At 51.1% G+C, this 22,281-nt stretch overlaps 1 protein-coding gene across 1 annotated transcript; it reads left to right on the top strand.

The window, feature by feature from the left end:
* LOC110403900 (apoptosis-enhancing nuclease-like) lies at positions 63 to 2,596 on the top strand. The gene is made up of 4 exons (XM_021407657.1): positions 63 to 143; positions 447 to 1,057; positions 1,477 to 1,677; positions 1,934 to 2,596. Exons 2-4 carry the CDS (start codon positions 449 to 451, stop codon positions 2,132 to 2,134), a joined length of 1,011 nt encoding a protein of 336 aa, XP_021263332.1. The 5' UTR covers positions 63 to 143; positions 447 to 448; the 3' UTR covers positions 2,135 to 2,596.

The following is a 22,281-nucleotide window of genomic DNA, read 5'->3' as shown; positions in this document are numbered from 1 at the left end:
ACCAACCCCGCCCCTCGTATGCAAATAAGTGCTCCTGCGCAGCCAATGGGAAAGCAGAGTGGGCGTGGCTACGTCAGAACTTGCCCGGGCATGTGAATACGGCGGCTTCCGGGCCGGACACGTGGGAGCTGTGCCGGGCTGCGGTGGGTGCGGGGATCCGGGCCGGGTAGCGGTGGGGGTCAGTGGGGGTCAGTGGGGGTATATGGGCCCGGGGTTGGGAAATGGGGCAGGAAGGGGTCTGGGATTGGGTAAAGAGGCGGGTAGGAGGCTGGGGTTGGGGAACGGAGCGGGAAGGGGCCCGGCAATAAGCAGACAGGACCTTGAGGGGTGTGCAGTGATATGGAGGAGGGAGGACAGTGGGGCTGGGAATGGGAGGGGCAGGCAGAGAGTGTATTTAGGGAGAGGGCCCTGTTCGGGGGGTAATCACTGCCCCGTGTCCCCTCCAGGTATGTCTCCAGGAAAGGGCCAGATGTCCCCGCTGCTGCTCCCCAAAGCCTCTGTGCCCACCCCAAAGGGCCCCCATGGTCCCGCCGGGCCCCCCAGCCCCAGGATGACGCCGCAGGGTCCCGGCAGCAAGAAGAGGAGCCGCAGACACCAGCGCTTCATGGAGCGGCGGGCGCTGCTGGAGCAGAAGGGGCTGCTGAGACCCCGCCGCCGGTTGGGCACCCAGGGACTCCCGGGTGGGCTCAGCAACGTGACACCACGCGGCTGGAAAGTCCCTAAGCTGGGGCTCTCTGTGTCACCACCATCCGCCTTCCCGGACAGCATTGTGGGCCGCTGCTCCGGGACATCCGTGGGTAACACAGTCACGGGGGTCCAGCCGTGCCTCCCGCGTCCCAACAAGTACGTGGCCGTTGACTGCGAGATGGTGGGCACGGGCCCGCGGGGCAGGCAGAGCGAGCTGGCGCGCTGCTCCATTGTCAGCTACGATGGGGACGTCATCTATGACAAGTATGTCCTGCCCCTGCTGCCCGTCGTGGACTTCCGCACCCGCTGGAGCGGCATCACCAAGCGGCACATGGAGAGTGCCATCCCCTTCCGAGCTGCCCAGGAGGAGGTGAGGTCCTGGCGCTGCGAGAATTAAGGGTTGACATTTGGGTTTGTGGCAGCCTCTGGTGCGTGATTTCACAGAATTGTTAGGGTTGGAAATGATCACTAAGATCACCCAGTCCAACTCCAAGCCACCCCCACCATGCCCACTGACCACATCCCTCAGTGCCACATCCCCACGGTTCTTGAACGCTTCCAGGGATGGTGACTCCACCACCTCCCTGGGCAGCCTGTGCCGGTGCATCACCACTCTTTAGGAGAAGAACCTTAGCTCAGTAATGGGGCTCTCTTGTTGCTTCTCACTGCTTGGAAACTGAAAAAAAAAAATAGACCTGACGAAACCGCATTGAATGCAAAGCAGTTTGTTCTATACTTAAAGTGCTTCATTTGCTTTGCTGCCCATCTGACTCCCTCTGACGCTTCCAGATCCTGAAGATCCTGAAGGACAAGATCGTGGTCGGGCACGCCATCCACAATGACTTCCAGGCCCTGAAGTACTTCCATCCGAAGGAGCGGACGCGGGACACCAGCCGCATCCCACTGCTCAACCAGAGGGCCGGGCTGCCCCCCGGGGCCAACGCCTCGCTCAAGAGCCTGGCCAGACACCTGCTGCAGAAGAAGATCCAGGTGAGCCCCACGGACCTTGGGGGGAGGTGGCGGTCCCGGTTTGTACAAGCTTATGGGGTCAGCCTGGCCGACCTAGATCTGTCCAGTGTTGCATCCAAACCCTCGGCTCTTGTTCTTAAGACAAGCCAACAGTTAGACCTGGTGATCCCTATGGTCCCTTCCAACGCGGGATATTCTATGATAATGTTTTATTCTAAGTGCCGTGGGTGATTTTTGCCGGCCCCTTTCCCTAACAGTGCTTCTCCCCTTTGCTCAGGTGGGCTGCAAAGGGCATTCGTCAGTGGAGGACGCGCGGACAGCCATGGAGCTGTACAGACTGGTGGAGGTGCCATGGGAGGCGGAGCTAGCTCACAGCCAGCCCCCCCGGCCCCCCAGCCCCACGGACCCCATCACCGACAGCCACCAGTACATGGATGACCAGTACTGGCCCCAGGACCTGATGGTGGGCACCCTGTGACCAGGGACGCTGCTCTGTCCGTGGTGTTGGGGATGTCCTGGTACCTTCACTTCTGAGACGTGGAGAGACACGCGGGGTCCTGGTGCTACCCTGGAGGAGCACAGTGGTGGAGTGGGGCTCTTAGGGCTCCTCCGATGCCCTCTGAGGGGATGCCCTCCCTGGTGTCATCTTGCTGCTAATGGTGGGAGAGCTGAGGCGAGTGGGCTCTCTGGAAGTTCTGTGGTCTATGCTGCATGGCGTGGCCCTGAGACAGCAGTTGAGAGCTGCTGTGCTGCTGCCTGGTTGCTGCAGAGCATCCGGGGCTGGTGTTACACCACCAGTTTACTCCCCATATTCTTTGCACAGTAAAGCCTGGAAAGGAAGTCCAGGTCTAATCAGTTTCTACATCCCATGGACAACAGCTTAGAATGCACTTTGTCATACTTGTCCAATTGTGGATTAAAAATGATTATTGCAAAAGCCTTCTGCGTGTGCTGGTGTGATCAAATGTTCTAGCACTTCATCTCACTTGACATCAGAAAATGTCTCTTTGGTGGCCTGATCGTGGCTGGGATAAACAAGTCCTGATGCTGGGTGGTTCCCCGGGGCTGTGGGATGGTCCCCTCTGCTCCAAGACTCCTGCAGGGACATCTGTGATGGGTGGCAGGGAGGGACAGCGGATGGGCTCAGCCAGGGCTGGGGAGTCCAGCACGCCCAGCTGTCTGTAGGTCCTGTCTGGTGGCACCAGGGTGGAGGGCTGGGTGTTTATCAGCTGTTACTCATCCTGCAGGGCAGTCGGGCACAGGCAAGAGACAGGAGCAATTAAAAAAAAAAAAAAAAAAAAAAAAAAAAAAAAAAAAAAAAAAAAAAAAACAAAAAAAAAACACAATCAGAAGAACATTTCTAAAGTCTCAGCCAGCATTTGAAGGCAGCAATGCGGCCCAAGCAGCGCAGCCCATGTGCGAGCGTTCCTTCTGTGTTGCAATTTCCAGCTCTTGGAGAAGGTGGGACACAAGCTGGGGGTCGGGCTGGATTTACGTGGGCTTTGAATGGCTGAAAACCCCATGTTGTGCTGGGAAGCCCACAAGCCCCCGAGGACAACTGCAGCGATGTGGTGGAGGAGCATCCCTGCAGGTCCTTTGGGAAAACTCCAGGAAGGAGATCCAGGCGAGAAAGCAAACCCTGGGAGAGGTGATAGGGGAGAGCTCCTGACATCGGGTTTGCCCAGAATGACACGAATGGCAATGTTCCCCCTTCTTCCACCCAGTGAACCCATCAGGACTTAATCAGGATTTTCACAGATGGTTGTGAATATTCACCTAAATGTCAGGGAGCTGCTGGTGTCTGCCGTGCTGTGCCACCACCGGTGGTGCCGAGCATCTTGGGGCAGGCAGAGGACAGCAGGAGCCAGCTCCGGGCCAGCTCCTCGTTGATGTTACATTTCGTGACAATTGGAGACTGGGCAGAAAAGCCGTCGGTTGTCTCGACGACCCCGAATAATGATTAACAGGAGCCCATGAATCCAGCAATGGGAACTCAGGGCTTTTTTATCAGTGGAAAAACATTGTCAAATGAGTTCTCTCAGGCAGCTGCAGGAGCAGGTAACTGATAAGCTCGTCATTGGAGTGGGGCTGAGCCAATGGGAGCCGATGGCGACAGCTTTTTCTTCTGTCTAGCAACAGCTTCTCCCCGAGCAGCAGACAACAATTGGAGCCGCTGTGGTCGAGCCCTCCCTTCCCCGCCATCCGGCTGAATGGAGCTCATCATGAGGGACCCTCCGAAATTGAGTCTATTGTGGGTTGTCCCATTTCCTGCATGGCGTTGGTGGTTTGGGTTGGGGGTTTTGCAGCCCTTGAAGCTGGGGCACCTGTGCCCTGTGTTGGCTGCGCGGCTGGGGATGCTGGAGGCTGCACCTTGGGCTCTGCTCCTCCTGCATGGCCGTGGGATGCCCATGGGGTGGGTGTTTGGTACACAGCAGCACTTTGAGCAGGAGACCTCCAGGGATGTGTCTCTCACTCCGTACAGCAAAGTCATGGTCCCCATTGTGGTCTTGTCCCCAATGTCTGTGCATGGAGCAGTGCAGGTACCAAGGAACAACCCCTGTCCACGGGCAGTTCGTGCTGGGGCTGCTTTGCTGTGGGGACACAGAGAGGTGATTTGCCCCATTTGTGGCCGCTCGTTGGAAACTAAGCCAGTTTGCAAAAGGGGGGAACCATCCTGCCTGCACCCGAACCCCAGCATCACCCTTCGCTCCACCCGCAGTGGGAGTTATAGGGCAGAAAGCTTGCTGCCTGCTCTAAATTAACATCTCCAGAGCCCTAATAACCTACCTGGCCGGAAGAAGCAAATAGGTGCGATCCGGCGATGAATAGGCACATCTGCGGGTCGCTTAGCGCTGAGCTGCGGGAGGGGTGCGCGGGTGCCGATTGGCTGCAAAATCCCTTCCCTGCCAATGCAGGGACAAGTGTGGCCTAGCAACAGCTGTTCCCTGATGAAAAACAAGCCACTTCAGCTCGGCGACTCGCTGCGGAGGAAAGGAGACGGCACGGCTCCCCGCGCCCCATCTCAGCGGGCAGACTGCGCCCCGATCCCACAACCCCGGCCCCATGCGCCGGAGCTGTGGGGCTCATGGGGTGGGCTTGCTGTGGGTACAGCACACACAGTGCTAGGGAGAAACCCTCCCAGTGTCGGGGCTCCCAGCAGTGCAGTGGGCTCTCAGCAAGGCCCCATTGACAATAGGTGCAGCTCTCAGTGAGGCACAGTGATTTCTCTGCTGGTAGTAGACAATGAGAGCTTCAAGCTCTGCACCATCCTGGTGGTGCTCCAGCCTGCTGTTCCCCATCCCCACTCACCTTGGGCGCAGATGTTAGAGCGCTGGGGGTGGGTTTTTTTAGATTTTCTGAGTCAAAAGTGGGGGTTGGAGCTGTGTGGAGGCCAGGGCCATTCTCATGTGAAGGTTCCTATGGGTGCGTGATGGAGCCGGGCATCGCAGAGTCATAGAATCATTAAGGTTGGAAAAGACCACTAAGATCACCCAGTCCAACCATCAGCCCATCCCCACCATGCTCACCAACCGTGTCTCTCATCGCCACGGAGTAAGCTGGAAAATAACCGGACTGGACAGCGAGGAAAGCAAAAATGTGCTTCTGTCCTCCGGGCTGACCCCCGCGGACCCCCCCCCCCCCCCGCTTTTCTCCATCCCTGCCCGTTGCGGGTGCGCTCAGTGCCGGTGTTCACTAGGTGGTGCCCTCGGGCTGACGATGTCCCGGACGGTTCCCCGCGGGCTGCGGGTGGGGCAGGGCCGTGGGGATGGGGACGGGGAAGGACACAAGCTTAAAAACTCACGAGCTTCAAAATCCCAGGTCCCTCCATTGGGGATGCTGTTTTGTGGTGAAGTGATACCCTGCCTCGGAAGGACGCGTGGCCATCACACGTCTGGTACAGGGTACATCCTTTCCCACTGCCTCTCACCCTCAGGAACAACAACACTCCCTGACTTCAGCCCAGCAAATAAAAGCCCATGGTTATCCCATAAGAAGAGTGTCAGGAAGAACCCTGCCATCCTGTTGTCTATCTTTGTGTCACCCCACAGCATCCTCTTGCAAAGGATGATAAAGGGTTGTGTTTGCAGCATGCTCTGCCTTGGGCATGAATGTGATCTCCATGCTGGACTGTAGCTCAGGAGAGAAAACTCACAACAGAAAAACAAGCTTCCACCTGCCTGCTTGTGCAGGTGAGTTGTCACTGATAGGCTACACAATATCGAAACCCACCTGGATTTGAAGTGTTTGGACAGATTCCCCAAGGGCACGAGGTGTTTAACAATGCTTGAATTCGGGAATTCATCAATTGAAGGAGCATGATCACACGAAGGGGTCAACGGGGATTTTATAACCATATGTAAGTTTGGAAGGGAGCCTCCTCGCTGCTGCTTTTCTTTGCCTCTCACCAACCTCTCCCAGTGCTTTAATGTGAGGCAGAAGCCTTTCCCAGCAAGAAGGAAGCTCTGAGGTCTGATCAGCTGTAGGTGTCCCTGTTCACTGCAGGGGAGTTGGACCAGATGGCCTCTAAGGGTCCCTTCCAGGAGCTGTGGCCCATGCACTTCCCCTTCTGATGCAGGCAGAGCCCTGTGTGACAGCTTTGAGATGGCAGATCTGAGGCACCGAAAGCACCTGCAGGATTAAGGCACTGAACTGCAGCTTTGAGAGCACCCTCAGCCCCACAGGATGAACAGGAGCTGTCTGTCCCCTTCCTGACACCCACGTCCCTTTCAAATTGTGGCTCATATCCCAACCCCTTGAAAGAGGGGAGAGACAGAAGGAAGCATCACACAGCAAAGAGCAGATGAGCACGCACGTCCTGCTGCTGTTCATTAAAAATAACTAATAATCTCATTTTTTTTCCAGCTCAGAGAAAGCGCTGTGTGTAAGTAGATAAGAGGCTTACATACCCAGGAGGCTCAATTAACGTTCTTAGTTCACGTGGCCCCAGGTAGAGGCATTGCTGACCCTGTGCTGCTGCTGCCAGCTGTTTAAGGAATAGCTTTCTTTTAAGTCTTCATAATCAGAGGATTTTTTTTAAGGTGTTTCCAGCACTCCTCACCTCTGCAGCACTTCAGTGTGATTTTCCCTGCCTTTACAGGTACTGCTTGCATACCTGCACCCTAATAAGAACTACTTCTCTTCCCTCCCCTATCACCCAAATCCTTAAACAAAAAGGATTTTTCCTTCTCAGAGACAGGTGAAAGCTAGAGCTGGGAATGTGTTTGCTAAGGGATGCTGATGTTCTTGAGATATTTGGGCATAGCCATGGCTGTGGCTGTGCTACGGCGGTGTTGATGGTACGGGTACAGTGCTGGCATGGAGAGCTGCAGGCACTCAGAGGTGCACCTGGGGCACAGCAGGATGCTCGGGGGAGCTGACCCTATCCACAGATGTTCTGGAATACATACAGAAGCAGACGGTGCTGACCTGAACACTGCGTGCCATCCCAGGGCGAGGTGCTCACTGTCCCTGTGTGCAGGACGCACTGTGCTCCCAGATTCATCCTGAGTGTCTGCTGTGAACTGCTATGAACCCACGGCACATCCCTTCCCCTCCTGCCCCGCTCCTCTCTGCCAGCTTTCCTCTGGGGCTGCACGGTGTCTGCAAAGGACAATGCGAGCCAAGCTCCGCTGGCTGTTAAGGTGGGGAAGACTTCAACAGCATCTGCACTAAATGGATGAGAGAGGACGAAGTGCTCTCTCTGCTCCTGAAAGGGCCATTTAATTCACTTTCGCCCTTTCCCCCCTCCCCTGGACCTCCCTGGCATGCAGGACACAGGGACTTTTATTACACCGCTGCAAACCTGGAAGGGGACTGATCAGTTCTTTGCCGGTTCCACCCCTTGCAGAGCACTGTCTCCTCTGTTGAGCCACCAAAGCTTACGTGCGTGCAGCCATGCACACACTGCTGAGGCACCAGGACAGCTCCAGTGGTCCCCAGAGCGAGATGTACAGCTTTGCAGTGGGAAAGGGGTGTTCTTGGTATGTGTTCTAGAGGGACCTTGCAGAAGCCCTGGACTGGGCTCTGAGCTCCTCCTGATCAACTGTAGGTGTCCCTGTTCATTGCGGGGGTCTTGGACTAGGTGGCCATTCAGGGTCCCTTCCAGCTCAAATGATTCTACGGTTCTATGATTCTAAGCCCTGATAGGGTGCCAAGGTGACCGTTAGGTGTGCAGGATGCTGTAGGATGGGGTCAGGCTTGGTCTCTCCTCCCTGCTGTTCCCTCTCTGTTTCCACACTGGGCTCTCAGCCTGCCTCCCTCCAGCCCTGTGCACTGGTGCAGGACACAGCTGCTCACCAAAATATCAGAAATTCCAGGAATAGCTGAAATTCATTTGGCTTGCTTCTGCTGGGGATGCTGCAATCTGCTTCACTGTGAATTTGTCCCGCAAACCTCCTCGCCTTCAGTTTTTCGAAGCAATGCAGCCCAGCTGGGCTGATAGATGGAGTGCAGTGATGGGAGTAAGTTTGCCTCAGCTGCAGCTCTATGGGGCTCTCCCCGGTGCAACAGCCCCAGAGACAGCAGCAGCACAAGCGGCTCTGCTATGGCACTCAGAGCACAGCAGCGCCCACAGCTCTGCAGCGGTGCTTTGCCAGCTGCAGATGGCTGTAAATCAGAGGGGCTGAATCTTCCCCCAGAGCAGACAGCTGCAGAACTTGCTGGCTTACAGGCAAATGGCAAGGGAAATGCTAAGCTGCTAGGGTGGGGCTGTCTCCAATTAGCCGACCTGTTGCCATGCAAGTGCAACATCTGGATTTTCTTTTGTTGCTCTGACACTGCTTTTCCAGCAGACAAATGCCCAGCCTTCTGCCTTCCTCCAAGGCCCCACCTTTCCCAGCACTAATTCCCTGGCAGCTGCACTTCCCTAGTGTCAGCGGTGAGATGTCAGCTGTGCTGCCTGGCTCTGGACATTCACCTTCTTTACCCCAAGAAGGTGAATCTGAGCACCATAGCAAGAGCAATAGGCCTTTCAAAATTGGAATCCCTGCTCTTGCTAGCTGGAGGGTGCTGCTTTGGGTCAGAGCAGCCCAATGAGGTCAGCTGTCTTCCACTAGCTCCATGGAGTGGGCTCACCAGAAGGGTCTGCAGTGGGGGCTACAAAGAGGACTTTTTCCAAGCTTAATGAGCTCCTGGGGAAGAGTCAGTTGATAAATAAGGGCAGAACTTCAGAGCTGAGCCTGGCTCATCTGGACATGAGTTATGTTGGTGGCTATCTTCCCTTCACCCAGTAGGGATAGGGAGAAACCTATCAGCCAAGAGATTACTGAAGACTTTTGCCCCTTCCCCTTGTTCACTGGTTGAAAAGAAAGCGGAGCCTTATGTTATGTGTGTTTATTTGAAGTGAGTTACTTGAACTCCTCTGCTCCCTTGGTGTCGGACTGGAGGACGTCTGTGGTGCTGGAGCAGCACTGTTTGCTCTGATGGGACACGGGTCAAATTTCTGGCTGAATCTCTCACTCCAAACACCCTCTCCAATATTTGCTTAAAAATCACTCTTTCCACATCCATTCTGCCAGTAATTTCTCTTACTGGAATCTCTTCTCGTTCAAGTGCTGTCAAAAGAAGAAAAATTGCCGAAATAATCCTATTCCCTGGTGTTATCACATACTGGCTGCTCCATCCAGGATGTGCCCGCAGTAAGGCAGAGGCAGAGCTGCCAATAATAATCCCCATTATGGCACTGCGAGGAGCCTTAAAAGGCATGGTGGTTATGGGCAGGAAAACCTGCCGCTAGCAACCAGGTCCAGTTTATGCAAACATGACCTGACTCACAAAAGCCGTAGTCAGATGGGGAGAGAGAGCTCCTTCTGTCATCCCTGGGCTCTTTCCGGCTTACTGTGGACTGGCTGCACTCTGGCATGAGCCATAGCCCATACCTGAGGCAGCCGTGTGCCTCTGTGCAGCGTGAGCCCCTTGCTTTCCATCCTGAAAGCCAACCTGACCTGTGCATGGGGCAGCACACAGGGCTGGGACCTGAGCAACGCTGCTCTTCTGGTAGCATGCTCAAGATCTACAAGAGGATTAGCCTCATTCTCCTGCCTGCTCCTCCTCAGCTTTCCATGGTGTCCATTCAGTAGTCATAGAGCAGTGACTTTCCTGAAGCTGACATCCCATTCTCCAAGCTGAGGTTGCACAGACCTCGTAGCTACTTATCTCCAGCCCAAGCCCTCCATTGCACTGCTCGTTGGCCAGGGATTGGTCTAATTTAGGGACACATGGTATGGGACACCCCGTGCCCCCTCCCTCCTGCCCCTGGTGTGCCCTGCAGTGAAGGCACCTCCAGCCAGTTGATGATTTTGGCTTTATGCTAATGGAAAGTTTTCCTCCAAGAGGCAATTTTTTTCCTCCACTAAAATCCAGTCCTCAGCTTAGCAAGGACAGAGCAAAGGTCTCTGTATATGATTTGCGGGTTCTGGCTGGCAAATCCTAACAACATATATGGTTGTTGACTTTTCAAGTTTACAAATGTACAAGTCACGCATTTTGTAGACCAGCTGGTGGGAGGTATTTTCTTTAAGCTCTTTGAAAGCCTCAGAGAAGAACAGTGAACGTTTCTTATCCCCAGGCTACATACTTATTTTATCCTTAAATGTTCTTAGTAACTATTCACAGATTAAGTCCCTAATTTTCTTTTGGAATAAAGGCCAAGTTAGATTATAGATAGCAAGGGCTATCGGTAGAGAGGAGAGCACAGCTCAGATCCCTTTTGATCACTACAGGGTGTTGCAGAGAATTTAACAAGCCACACGCTGCAAGGTGGAAATTACACAGACCAACATTTTGATGAATTATGTAAAGATTTATATATACATGTTATACATGTATAAAAATATGTATACAAACACAGGGAGAAAATGAGCTCAGTTAATGGTTGTGCCTGGCACTTGCATTGCCTTCGTCACACTAGGAGCTCAGTGGGGTTTGTCAAGCTGTATGACGCCATGGATAAATGGGGGTGGCTAATTTAATGTTTCATAGCAACAACTTGAAAGGGAAAGTGCCGTGTTTGAGTGAAGCTGCTGGCTAATTTGGGGAAGCAGGTTTACTAGAGGCTGGCTAGCATGGCAAAGTTGATGCACTCCTTGAACCATGTGCCAGGGGGACTTTTTGGTGACTGCAGACTGCCAGAAGCAGCCTCTTCTGGTGTACTTGATGGTCTTCCCAGAAGAGCTGGTTTGTGCTGACAGCTTCTTAAGGAACTTGCAGAGATCTGCAGCTTTTGTCATTGAATCATAGAATGGCTTGGGTTGGAAGGGTCTGTAAATATCACACGGTTTCAACCCCTCTGCCATAGGCAGGATTGCCAACCACTAGATAAAAGCCTCATCCAACCTGGCCTTGTCCATCCTAGCAGATGATTCTCTGTTCCAAATGAAGCATGCTGGTTTGTGGAGTTTTGGGGCCTGGAGGTTCAGTCTGTGCTGCTTTCAACTCGATGTGCCCGTATCGTCCCTGGAGGTGTTCAAAGATAGTGGGCATGGTGGGGGTGGGTTGATGGTTGGACTGGGTGATCTCAGTGGTCTTCTCAGTTCTAACAGTTCTTCTTTTTCTCCTGGTTCCCTTTTTCCCTCCCTCCCTGTCTCTTCTCCCTGTGCCTGCTTCAAGCCATCTCTTCTTAATTGACTGCATGTATTTTTTTAAATGAAAGGGCTATACAAACAGAGCCCTGCGAGTGCCAGGCTAAATTCCTAAAACAAGCTTTCTCTTCCGGGAGGAGACCCGAACACATTCACTCATTGATTGAGCCGCTAGCTGATACTCAGCTCACCACCCTCCTCCTGTATTTCAGATAGATAGGTTTTCTTTTTTATTAAACGTCTCTAAAAAGACCAACAGATTGCCCGTGAATGACCACACAGTAGAATCCTACAAAGCTCCCATTCATGGCCAAGAAACTTGTACAATCCCAGTGGTGCAACAGAAAGACAGCTCTTTATAAACCAACCTGAGTTAAAAGGTCAATGGCCATAAACTCCCCCTCCCTGCTTTCCTGCAGGGTTTAGGTTTTTAATAGTAATCAGTACTCTTTACTATCATAAGGAATAGGTCTTTTGAAGGGTAGGGGGAAGAGTTTTTTTTTTGGCTTGAGGACTGCATGGAAAGGGCAATAGTATGCTGGAGATATGCCCCAGGGCCTTTTGAAGGGTGCATTGCAATTCCCTGTACCGAGGCTCTTGGTTGGATGGATTAACCCTGATTTGGTTTGGTTTATGCTACCGGCCTTGGAAAGCAGGAGGATGCTTTGGCCTAAGTATGGTCTGAAGCTGAAAGAACCTTCAAGGGAAGATGCCTGTGGATGTGGTCTTTGAGAAAAGGCAGGCAATAGAGTTATGTGGTCAAGAATCCTAAAATCAGATAATCTTTTACTACCACAATGGCAAGTTTCAGGACTTCCAACATCAGCCTCTTCATTTGGTCATTGGACCTTCCTGCCATGAAAAAGCTGCTCTGGCTGCCTGAGCCATTCATGTAGCTTATCAATAAAGTATGGCCAAGACATAGGCCTCTTCAAGGATCTTCCACTTGCAATAACAAGAGGCCATATAAGAACAATGGAAAAGGAAAAACAAAAATTGATCTGATCATCGCGGACATAAGAACCAAGTGGTCTGCACCTGCGTGTCCAGCTAATGTCTATAAGTCTGTTCACAATGGTAGAACTATAGTAGTACCTAGGTGTTTAGATTCTAGGGACACAAGTGGAGGGAACACAGTGCCTCTTCTGAGCAGGTTCCTCTGCCAGAAGGTTATGAAGAAGAGCCTAGAGACATCACTCAAGCACGTGGAAGTTTCCCAATGAAGAAAGCATACATGCTAAGTTAGGACCAGTGAGCACTGTTAGCAGGCATCCCTCAATGGTCTGTCTGAGAAGAAACAACTTTTGCACAATCTTTGGCTTTTAGGAATTGACCTGGATACCTTTCTATCTGTGAGTGAGCATTACAAAGTGAGAGTAACTGATTCTGGAAATGTTAAGTAATGTTCGCAGGACAAAGTCCTCCATTGCAATAAATGACTCATGGGACTGTAAATAGGACGTCTTGCAGCTGAAGTATTTATGAATTGAGCACATATTAACTGTTTCAGAGACATCTCATTATTCAGAAATTAGTGGGGAAGGACTTTGGTTCCCCAAGGCAGTAGGGATGGATGGACAAGTGGGTCTGGATAAAGGCAAGTGTGTGCCCATTCAGTTGTATGCTCAATTTCAAAGGCATAAGCCCAGAAAAAAATACATGCTCAGTGTAATGGGAATGAGAGTTTATTTAAGTTCTTCCATCAAAAATATCATTCTTCAATTATTTTGGCATATTTAAGCCCTCATTAACATCCTTTAAATCTTCCTTTCACGCACATTGCAAAGCTTTTCGACGAAGGACTCATTTTAATGGACTTAGAGGTAATCTTGTTTTTTAGCAAATAAAGTAAAGGTTTCACTAATTAAAAATGTTACAACATTTAGACTGGTCTTTTCTTTCCACAGTTTTAATTAAATGGCATCTTGGGAGAAAGCTTCAAGAGTTGGATCCAAGTTTCATTTAATAATCCTAATATTGAGGCCAAAAAGGAACAAGCTGTTCTTGAAAGATTTTCATCTGGGAGATGGAGAGTGTGGGAAATGCTCAGCTTAGCTACAAGCCACTAGTTCAGGTGGTGGGCTCTGATAAACCCTGCCTGAGAACAAGGGGTTCACGAAGCAGAGACAGCTGGAATGAATGGCTTGGTGGCAAACAGGTATGGTCAATGAAGTGATCAAGGTTCAGAAGAAAACTGGTTTATTTTTGAGGGCTCTTTTAAAACTCTGACCCAGTTAGCCTGAGCTGGCACAGTGGAGTGGGGTGGCCAGCTGCCTCGCAGCAGAGAGGAACGAGGAGCTGGACACTGTCAAGACGTGAACTCCAACTGGCTTGGCCACTAGGAAAACTGCGGTGCAGCTCCACACCCTGCACCTCCTCTCCCTTCTTCCCCTTTGAAAAGAACCTTAAAAAAAAAGACTCATCCCAGCTTGCCTTACAGTGGATACCCTATTGGTCCAATCCCATTTCTTGACCCTGTGGTGGCTGGGAGAGATTGCTTCGGTGCTCAGCAGTGGGCATGCAGAGAGCACCTGGTGTTCATAATGTGAAAACTGCCAAGAGACTATGTTCTAAGGGCCACTGCTATTTTCATTTTCTGGGAATGGGGAAGGGAAAAAGGCTTGCTTTTCCCTGTGTAGGGAGGACATTGCAAAAGCCAGCTTCCTTTGCCTGGTTTGGGACTACAAGTTGCCCGGAGAAGCTGTGGGTGCCACATCCCTGGAGGTGCTCAAGGCCTGGATGGATGGGGCCCTGGTCAGCCTGGTGTGGCTGGGGGCAACCAGCCCATGGCAAGGAGTTGGAACTGGGTGATCTTTAAGGTCCGTTCTGACCTAAGCCCTTCCATGATTCTATGATTATCTGATTGAATTACTGATTCTGTGATACCTGGAGTTCGGGCTCCAATCTTGCTCCAGTGACCAGGAATAGGGGTAGCCAGAAGGTGAAGATGAAGCTAGCCCCAACCTACATGGATATGCACAGCTCTGACCAGGGGACCCTGCTGTCCCACCACTCACACTGCAAGCTCCATCCACCCCTTGCTCGAGGAGCTCGGAAGGACTATTTGATGTCAGGAGTATTTACAGCCTTCACCAAAGCTGTAAAGTCATAAGGGACAAGGAGGTGGGAGCCTGAACCTCACATTCAGCACCAACCAGCACAGAGGGTCTCTCGGTTCACTCATATGTCTTTTCCACATGATAAAAGCTATTTTCAAAGCTTGGCCTTGTGTTTCTTTATTGGTGTTGAGCAATGACACCACTTCCTCACTCTCAGTCACTTATATCCTTCCCACACGTCTGTTAAAGGACCAACTGTTAGAGGGTGCATGAGCCATCAGCCACTTCTGGAAAATGTTAACATTTTCCTGCCTGATACGCTCAGCGAGCTTGGAATGATTCAAATAAAAAGAAAGGACTTTTCCACAAGATTTCTGGGAGGAGTCTCCAAAGAGGAACTTGTTGTCAGCCGCAGCTCATGACTAATGTAATATAAAAAGCGTCTGTTTGCAGGGCTTTGGGCAAGTGACTGTTACAGGAACGAGGGTATTATTTAATGTGCAACGTTATATTTAGGATTTGTAGACTGCAGAGTCACAAGAAAATAATTGCATCAAGGAAATCTGGTGGAATCATAAACCATGAGAATGCAAAGCCTGAATCATCAGAGCCCGCAGGAGCCTGGGATTTATTCCACCAGCAGTCACTGCAGCTCATCCATTTGTTGGTGTTTGGGGTATTTCCTTGGAGCTGAAGGAGTTTATGCTTCAGTGTTGGTTTGTTTACCAAGGCAATAACTGTAGCACGTGAGAATGACTGAAGCTGTGAAATGGTTCGTAGTACCTTAGAAGACAGATTTCAAACTGTATCATATTGAACTGCACTTCCTACTTCTGGCACGGGTGCTGCTGAAAGCTCCAAAGATATTAACGCTTGGGAATTTGGCTATCGTTCAGATGTGGCTTTCACATGATGATTCACGCCATTCTCATCTTGTGCATCCTGGCATTCGAGAGATTATGCATCCCTTGCTCCTAAGTATCACTCTAGAATACAAAATGCCCCAAGATGAGATGGCAAAGCTTTAGGCTGTGACAGCCCTGCTCACAGTGAGCTCCACCTGTGGCAGCTGAAAGCCTCCCAAAGGAATATCAAGGGTTTATGGCTCCAAGATATGGTGTTGCTTCTGTCTACAAGATCACGTATTTCTCTGGTTGGTGTGAAGGGACAAGGATGAACCCAGTGGTCATTGATCTCACCTTTTCTTAAGACATGTTTTTATCCTGGGGCAGGTAGGACATGCGATGTCAGCGGTGTCAGCAGTGTCAAGGGTTGGCTCAGGTAAATTTGCCTTCCAGCGAAACCAAAATGTCGTGTCTTCATTTTGTATTTGAGCTGGAGAGAAACCATAATGGGTTTCAGTTACTTGTATTTGGGCAGAGAAGACAAGATTCTTGTCATGGCATCTCAAGGGACAGCAGAGCACACGCAGTCCATGTCTCCCGGCTCCCTCCAACAGAAGGGCACGTATACTGTTCAAGAAGAGCCACTTTCTTCACAAGTCAACACAGTGCCATAGTGTCCTCAGCGAGCAGGAAGGAGGGATGGGGCAATCTTTTCAGAGAAAGAGATGAGAGCAGTGGTGACATTTATTTCAAGACCTTCACGATGAAAGGTTCCCCGTGCTCTGAGGACTCATTCATGCCATTTCAGAGCTGGCATTCAACCAGGGCCTAATCCAGTGCAGAATGAAATCAGGCATTATGAAGAGATGGATGGTTGTAATTGAAATAATAACATAAATATAATTGAAATATAAATATATGTACGCGCACACACGCACAGTGTATGAAACCTCCGTGGAAGCAACAATAACCTTTCAGCTCCGCCAGCCAACCAGCCTATTCCTGTAACCGCCTCTAATCTGTGTATTTGCACCTGGGGTTCTTTAAGGAAACGCAGAGTTGTAATTAACTGCGGGTGTGGAGAAGTCATATGAGTGGGATATTCACACTGCAAGACCAGAGCGTGAATTTGCACCGGGTCACGAGCATAAAGAGAGCAGGCGTGCCAGCTCCATCCCCAGAGGACGATTTACGTGCTCTCCATCATCAAATAGCCACACAGCACAACTCACAAGTTTCCTCCAGTGACCGTAAAGTTTCTCAGAAAACTTTCCTTCTCAGTTAGCCATTCAAAAAGTTGCTTTGTGCCATTTGAAAGATCCTTGGATTTCACTAGGCTTCTGCATAGCTCTAGCAGCCGTGGAGCTGGTACCAAACAGCCATGAGACGTTACAGTACCCACATTGTTGGTGGGAACCTTAGGGAAGGAGGTTTCTGGACATGCCCTAGCATCCACTTTCAGGTGATAACTTCTTGGCTAATAAACACATTTAAAATACAAAATATGAATTTCCCTTATTGCTTGTGATGGAGTGGCTGCCAAGCATCGGCAATTAGGGTTCTGCCTGGAGAGGGAAGGGGTTTAGGCAGTGCCTTGGGATGCAGCAGGAGTTCAGACCAGGAGCCTCCGTCGCTGCTGGGACCGCTCCTGCACCTTGTTGAGATGCTTAGGAGAAGCTTCCAGCTGTGCCTGCCCTCATCAAGGTCTCATCTGTATCATAGCTTCTGTTACAGCAGCCCCTAGGTAAATGGCAGTTTTTGCACTTCTGCCTTCTTGGCTGTTGTGTGATCCGCTAAAGGGCAGTTGGTGTGAGTCTTCTTAATTCAGGGAATTTTATCATAGAACCGTTTGAGTTGGAAGGGACCCGTAAGGGCCATCTGGTCCAACTCCTCTGCACTGAACAGGGACACCTGCAGCTGACCAGGTGCTCAGAGCACCGTCCAGCCTGATCTTGGGTGTCTCCAGGGACGGGGCACCCACCACCGCTCTGAGCAACCTGTGCCAGCGCTTCACTGCCCTGATTGTAAAAAACCTCATCCTTATATCCAATCTACATCTTCCTTCTCTTAGTTTGATTCCATTTCCCCGTGTCCTACCACAACAGACCCTGCTAAAGAGTTCTGCTTTATCTTTTGATCCAAGAGGTCTATAGCCCCTTTTAAGCAATTTCTTCTCCAGTGCAGCTGGGTCTTGCTCAGCTGAGTTCATGGACAGTCTTGATCAGGTGGAAAACAGGATTAACAGTGCATGCAACAAATGCACTGAGAATGGCAAATCTCAATGAATCCACTGCTGTGAGTGATTCACAGCACCACTGCCCTTTGTGCATCTCACCCCAAGTTCCCAGCCCCATGGCAAACGGTTCTTCCATTTTCACAGATGGCAATGCTGTTTTTTGCCTGCCGTGCCTGTTGGAGCCAGGAGTTGGACTCTATGATCCTTATGGGTCCCTTCCAACTCTAGATATTCTATGATTCTTCTTGAGACTGGATATTATCTGCAAAATCTACACATCCAAGCCAACAGTGGCAACAGTACTTGGGGAGCTCCTTGAACAAAACCCAGGGGTTGATAACTCCATATTTCTAATCGGTCTAACATGTTGGTTCTAACGCATTCCTCCCGTCGATACTGCAGACAACAAAGTGTCCTTTGAAAGGAGAGGATATTTGTATTGTTTGTTAAAAAGGCGTCTTTGTAAACAACTGGGACGTATCCATAGCTGCCTTAAACTGACATCATGGTGAGGCTGGCGGGGTGAAGGCAGAGTTTGACAAGATGAGTGATGGCACCGAGAGCAATATTGGAGGCTTTGCTTTGTCAAGGCGGATATTGGGTGGAGGTGTTCGGTGTATGTTCTTGTCAGTGACAACTCTGAATATGCCAAAAAATTGTCATCAGTGATTAAGCTCCCTCACACAGGAAGGCTTTGGGAATAGGAGTCAATGGCTTCATAATTAGCAAAACTTACTGAGAAAAGCCTCTTGGATGCTTTTTTTTCTCATCAAAACCCTTCTGTCTCTAGATCCCCTTCTGAGCTGGTCTGTCTCCAGGCTCAGCCTTCTTGTGATGAGAAGAGGCGACAGCCCACTGCAGCTCACACTAGGCAGGATGGATTCACACTTGCCAAAGTGTGAATCATACAGTGACTAAAGAAACTCCGTGGGTGCCTTCTCCTTGGAATGCCATCCAGTGCGTGTGTAGCACCTGATGCTGGCTGGGTGAGGAAGCCTGCGTGGTGTTCCCCGCTGGGGCTCACCCAAGCCATCTGCAGGAACATCTTCACCAATAGGCTTGGATCTGGCCAGCAGACCTGTACTCTAGGAATGCTCTTTATCCTGTTGGCCTTCAGCTCATAGATCCAATGTCCATCTGGCTGCACACAAATGATGAAAACATAGCTTATCGTGCACAGAAGCCATATTCAGTCCAGCAGAACCTGCCTGACCATAGAATCATAGAATGACTCTTAGAACCCTAGAATGACTTGGGTTGGATGGGACCTTAAAGCCCATTCAGTCTGAACCCCCTGCCATGGGCTGGTTGCCCCCCACCAGCTCAGGCCGCCCAGGGCCCCATCCAACCAGCCCTTGAGCACCTCTAGGGATGGGGCACCCACAGCTCTGGGCAGCCTGTGCCAGTGCCTCACCACCCTCTGAGTAAAGAATTTCCTCCTAACACCTAACCTAAATATCCACTTTTTCTGACTAGCTGCCATGAGACTTCCATGTCTCCTATAACTTCATGAAGACTTGTTCTTTATTGGAGGAATTGGGATGTACAGATTTCCTCTGCTTCCCCTCTCTCCAAAACAAATCACTGTCGAGCTGCCTGTTTGATTCTTGCAGGAGACACTGGGGAGAAGTTCCCATGGGTGTGAGGATGGCCCTGCTCCCCTGAACCCTGCAGCCCCCAGCAAGTCCTGAGCAGCGTCCCACAGTCTGGGCTGGGAACAGACAGGAGCTTCTCAGGACTGAAGAGTGGAAGTGTTGTTCCAGGCATAAGGAAGCAGTGTTTTAAGCAGTCTCCAGGGCTTTCTCCCGCAGGCTCTCTGGTTACGTCATGTCTCCAGTGAGGTCAGCACTCTCTTATCGAGATGGGGTTTCAGTCGCTCCCCGGCTGCATGGGCAATCTGGTGGGACATTGCTCCAGGAGGGCACAATGCGATGCCTCTCACCCATCGTCCCTTCTTTGCACCACATCTGTCAGAGTGCTGGAAAGAAAGGGCCGCTTGTTCCTTGCCTGTCATTAACAGAAAGTGCTGGGAGTGTAACCAGAAATGACAACTTGACTGAAACACGATGCCTCCGGAGGGGCCCAGGCAGTAGCAGAGCAGTGCCGTCCAGCCAGGCACAGACCCGTGGCTCTCCCTCCTTGAAGAAGCAGCTTGGGAAATGCTGCCTTCACAAAGGTATATTTTTCCTTCTAAAAACAATAAATGATGTTATTGAGGGGCAAAGCTGAGGTTCTATGTGGCCACACACTGTGAGGTTTGGCTGCTTTCCTCCACTGTCTCTACGCTCCTCATTTCCCAAGGAGAATTTGGATGCTTCCTTTTGCTGCTGGGGCCACACATACAGGCAGAACAACCCCCAGGAGGAGCTCTGTACCTCAGCCAGCCCTTACCCTAATCCAGACCTCTACCTCCCTCCATCACTGCTGACCTGCGGGATCAGAGACTGAAACCTCAAATCTCAATGCCAGGGTTCGGTTCACCAAGCTGGAAAATCACGTGCAGACAGAAATGGCCGTCCTCAGCTGGAGAAACCAGCTGGAGCAAGGGCTGGTCTTCCAGCCCTACATCCTCTGTGGTTTGTGCTGATTTAGGGCTGTCTTTAGGGTATAAGTGATATGGGAGCTTTGTTGAGAAAAGTTGCTCCAGCACAGATCCAATCTACCGTCACAGGCATGAGCTGATGCTTGGACTAGATGATCTTATTGGTCTTTCCAACCTTAATGATTCGATGATTCTATGATTCATTCTCATCTGGGCAGGGTTTAAGCAAGGAAGGAAACGTGGCTTTGCATCCGGCTTGGACCACACTTCATTCTCAAGAGCTGTCCTATCAATTTTCCCCAACACTGTCTCTAACCGGTAGTTGGACAGAAAAAAGTTCAGCCCCTAGACAGATGTTAGAGAAGAAAAATTAGAGCAAATAAATAGTATCTGGCTTCATATCAGGAATCCAAACTATGAACAAAAACCCCACGACCGGTCACCATTAAAGCAAACACAGGAGAAGAAAGCGGAAACTGGCCAAGCCCTTGATCTCCCCAGCACACGTGCAGCCCCACACTGCTTTCCATCCCCTCACATCTCCTCCAGCTCCCTCTATGCGTGCACAGACCCACCTGCACACTCTCAGCCTGGATCCCCACACCCCACGCAACTTGGCTTGGCCCAGCCATGCCCACGCCATGGAGTGATGCTGATTCACATCTTGTCACCGGCCCTTGGATCTGCTGCTCTGCACGTCGTTGGCACACAGCAGGGCCAAGAGCCTTTCCTGGCGCAAAGTGGGGCACTGGGGCAAGTGCCTGCTGAATGCCGATGAGCACCAGACGGCACGGGAGTGAAGTTCCCTATTCTTTTCCCTTGGCTGCTGGCACATGTGGGGCAGGGGGATGTGGGAGAGGAGCAACGCGAGCCAGAGCCAGCAGCAGGAGCTCGGTCACACGCGGGGATGAATGCTAAGCAGACCCCACCGGGCGGGAGCGCCCCGATGAATGGGATCCTTTCACATCGGGCTGACAGAAGAGGGATTTCATAGTTCTCTGAGCAGCACAGAGCTGCCTTAATCCAGCAGATACAATGCCCTGCTCATACGGCTCAGGAAACAAAATAAATATGTTCTTGCAAAGGCACCACAATGAAGCTTTCAAGGACTCAGCACAGGAAGGCTCTACCTGGTTCGCAGGTCCTCTCATGTGTGTGGGAGCTGGGAGATGGGCTCTTTATTTTCCCTCTCTTTGCTTTTTTCTCAGTGCTTTCCTCCACTACTGAACCAGTCCCTGGGGTGGAGGAGAAGAGCACTTCCATACGTGAGCCCAACACAGCAATACCTAAGCCAGCCATGTAAAAAACTACCCTCTTAGCAGAAGAGCACTTTGCCCTGTAGCTTGGTCCTTCAGCAGATAAACTACCCACCAGGACTGCCACAGTCTGGCAAAATCTGGTATCCAGCAAGCTCTGGATGGCTCCAAGACACTGTCTCCACTCGTGTCTAGCCATGGCTGGAGAGCAGTGCTTAGCATTAGCAGCTAATGCAGCTGCTTGCTCTAGCCACACACCTGGTTTTTGATATTCTGCCTTGGTTCTGAACTGCTACTGCAGCTGCATTAGCAAAAAAAAAATTTATTAAATCCACTGTACAGGCACAATACTATGGGAGGTCTATGCCATGGTGCATGGGGTTGGTTATGGTACTGCAGCCAGAAGCCTGAGTCCATACCTTCCTCCCAAAACCATCTGCTCTTTCCCAGCTTGCATGCAGCCTGGAGAACAGGTTGGGTAACACCAATCCACTTAAGGCACATACAGTTCCCCTCTAATTTCTGCAATGGATTCCCAGCTGGAGGATTCCCTTATTCTGCAGGAAAGGGACACACTAATATCAGTGCTATGAAGGAATGGAGGCCTTTCCAGGTTTTGCAGCTGAAATCTCCCCAGGAACATCTCCAGCGAGATGGGCTTGTAATATCCAGAGGCTGTGACAGAATCACAGGATGGGATCCCATGCTCAATGGGTCCCCTGCTCGATGCCTGTCTCCATGCAGAGGAAAGCGCCCGTTATCTGCCAGCCCTGAGATGTGGCTCTATTTGGCCGGGATAATGGGAGCTCTGTGTGTGATTCCCGGCCGACGAGCTACCGAAGTGCCAGACTGTGTCAAGCGGGATGTGAGTCACTGCTCACAGCTTCTGCTCAGCAGTGGAGCAGAAATCTGCAATTCTGGCAAAATTTCGGCCTTTTTATAATACTCCCTAGCAGCTTTGCCAAGCTGGTATTTTTAGCGTCCCAAACCCAAGCTGAATAGAGCTGCCAAAGGCTGTCATCCCAACTTTCTGCTTCTCATTTCCTTGCAGTGGAGATGCTGAGACGGCTGAGAATATTTCATTTTACCACCTGGCCGCCAAAAAGCTG

Source organism: Numida meleagris, chromosome 9 (assembly GCF_002078875.1).
Source record: "Numida meleagris isolate 19003 breed g44 Domestic line chromosome 9, NumMel1.0, whole genome shotgun sequence".
NCBI lineage: Eukaryota > Metazoa > Chordata > Aves > Galliformes > Numididae > Numida > Numida meleagris.
Note: the sequence above shows the minus strand (reverse complement) of the source record. Positions and strands in the feature narration are given on the sequence as shown.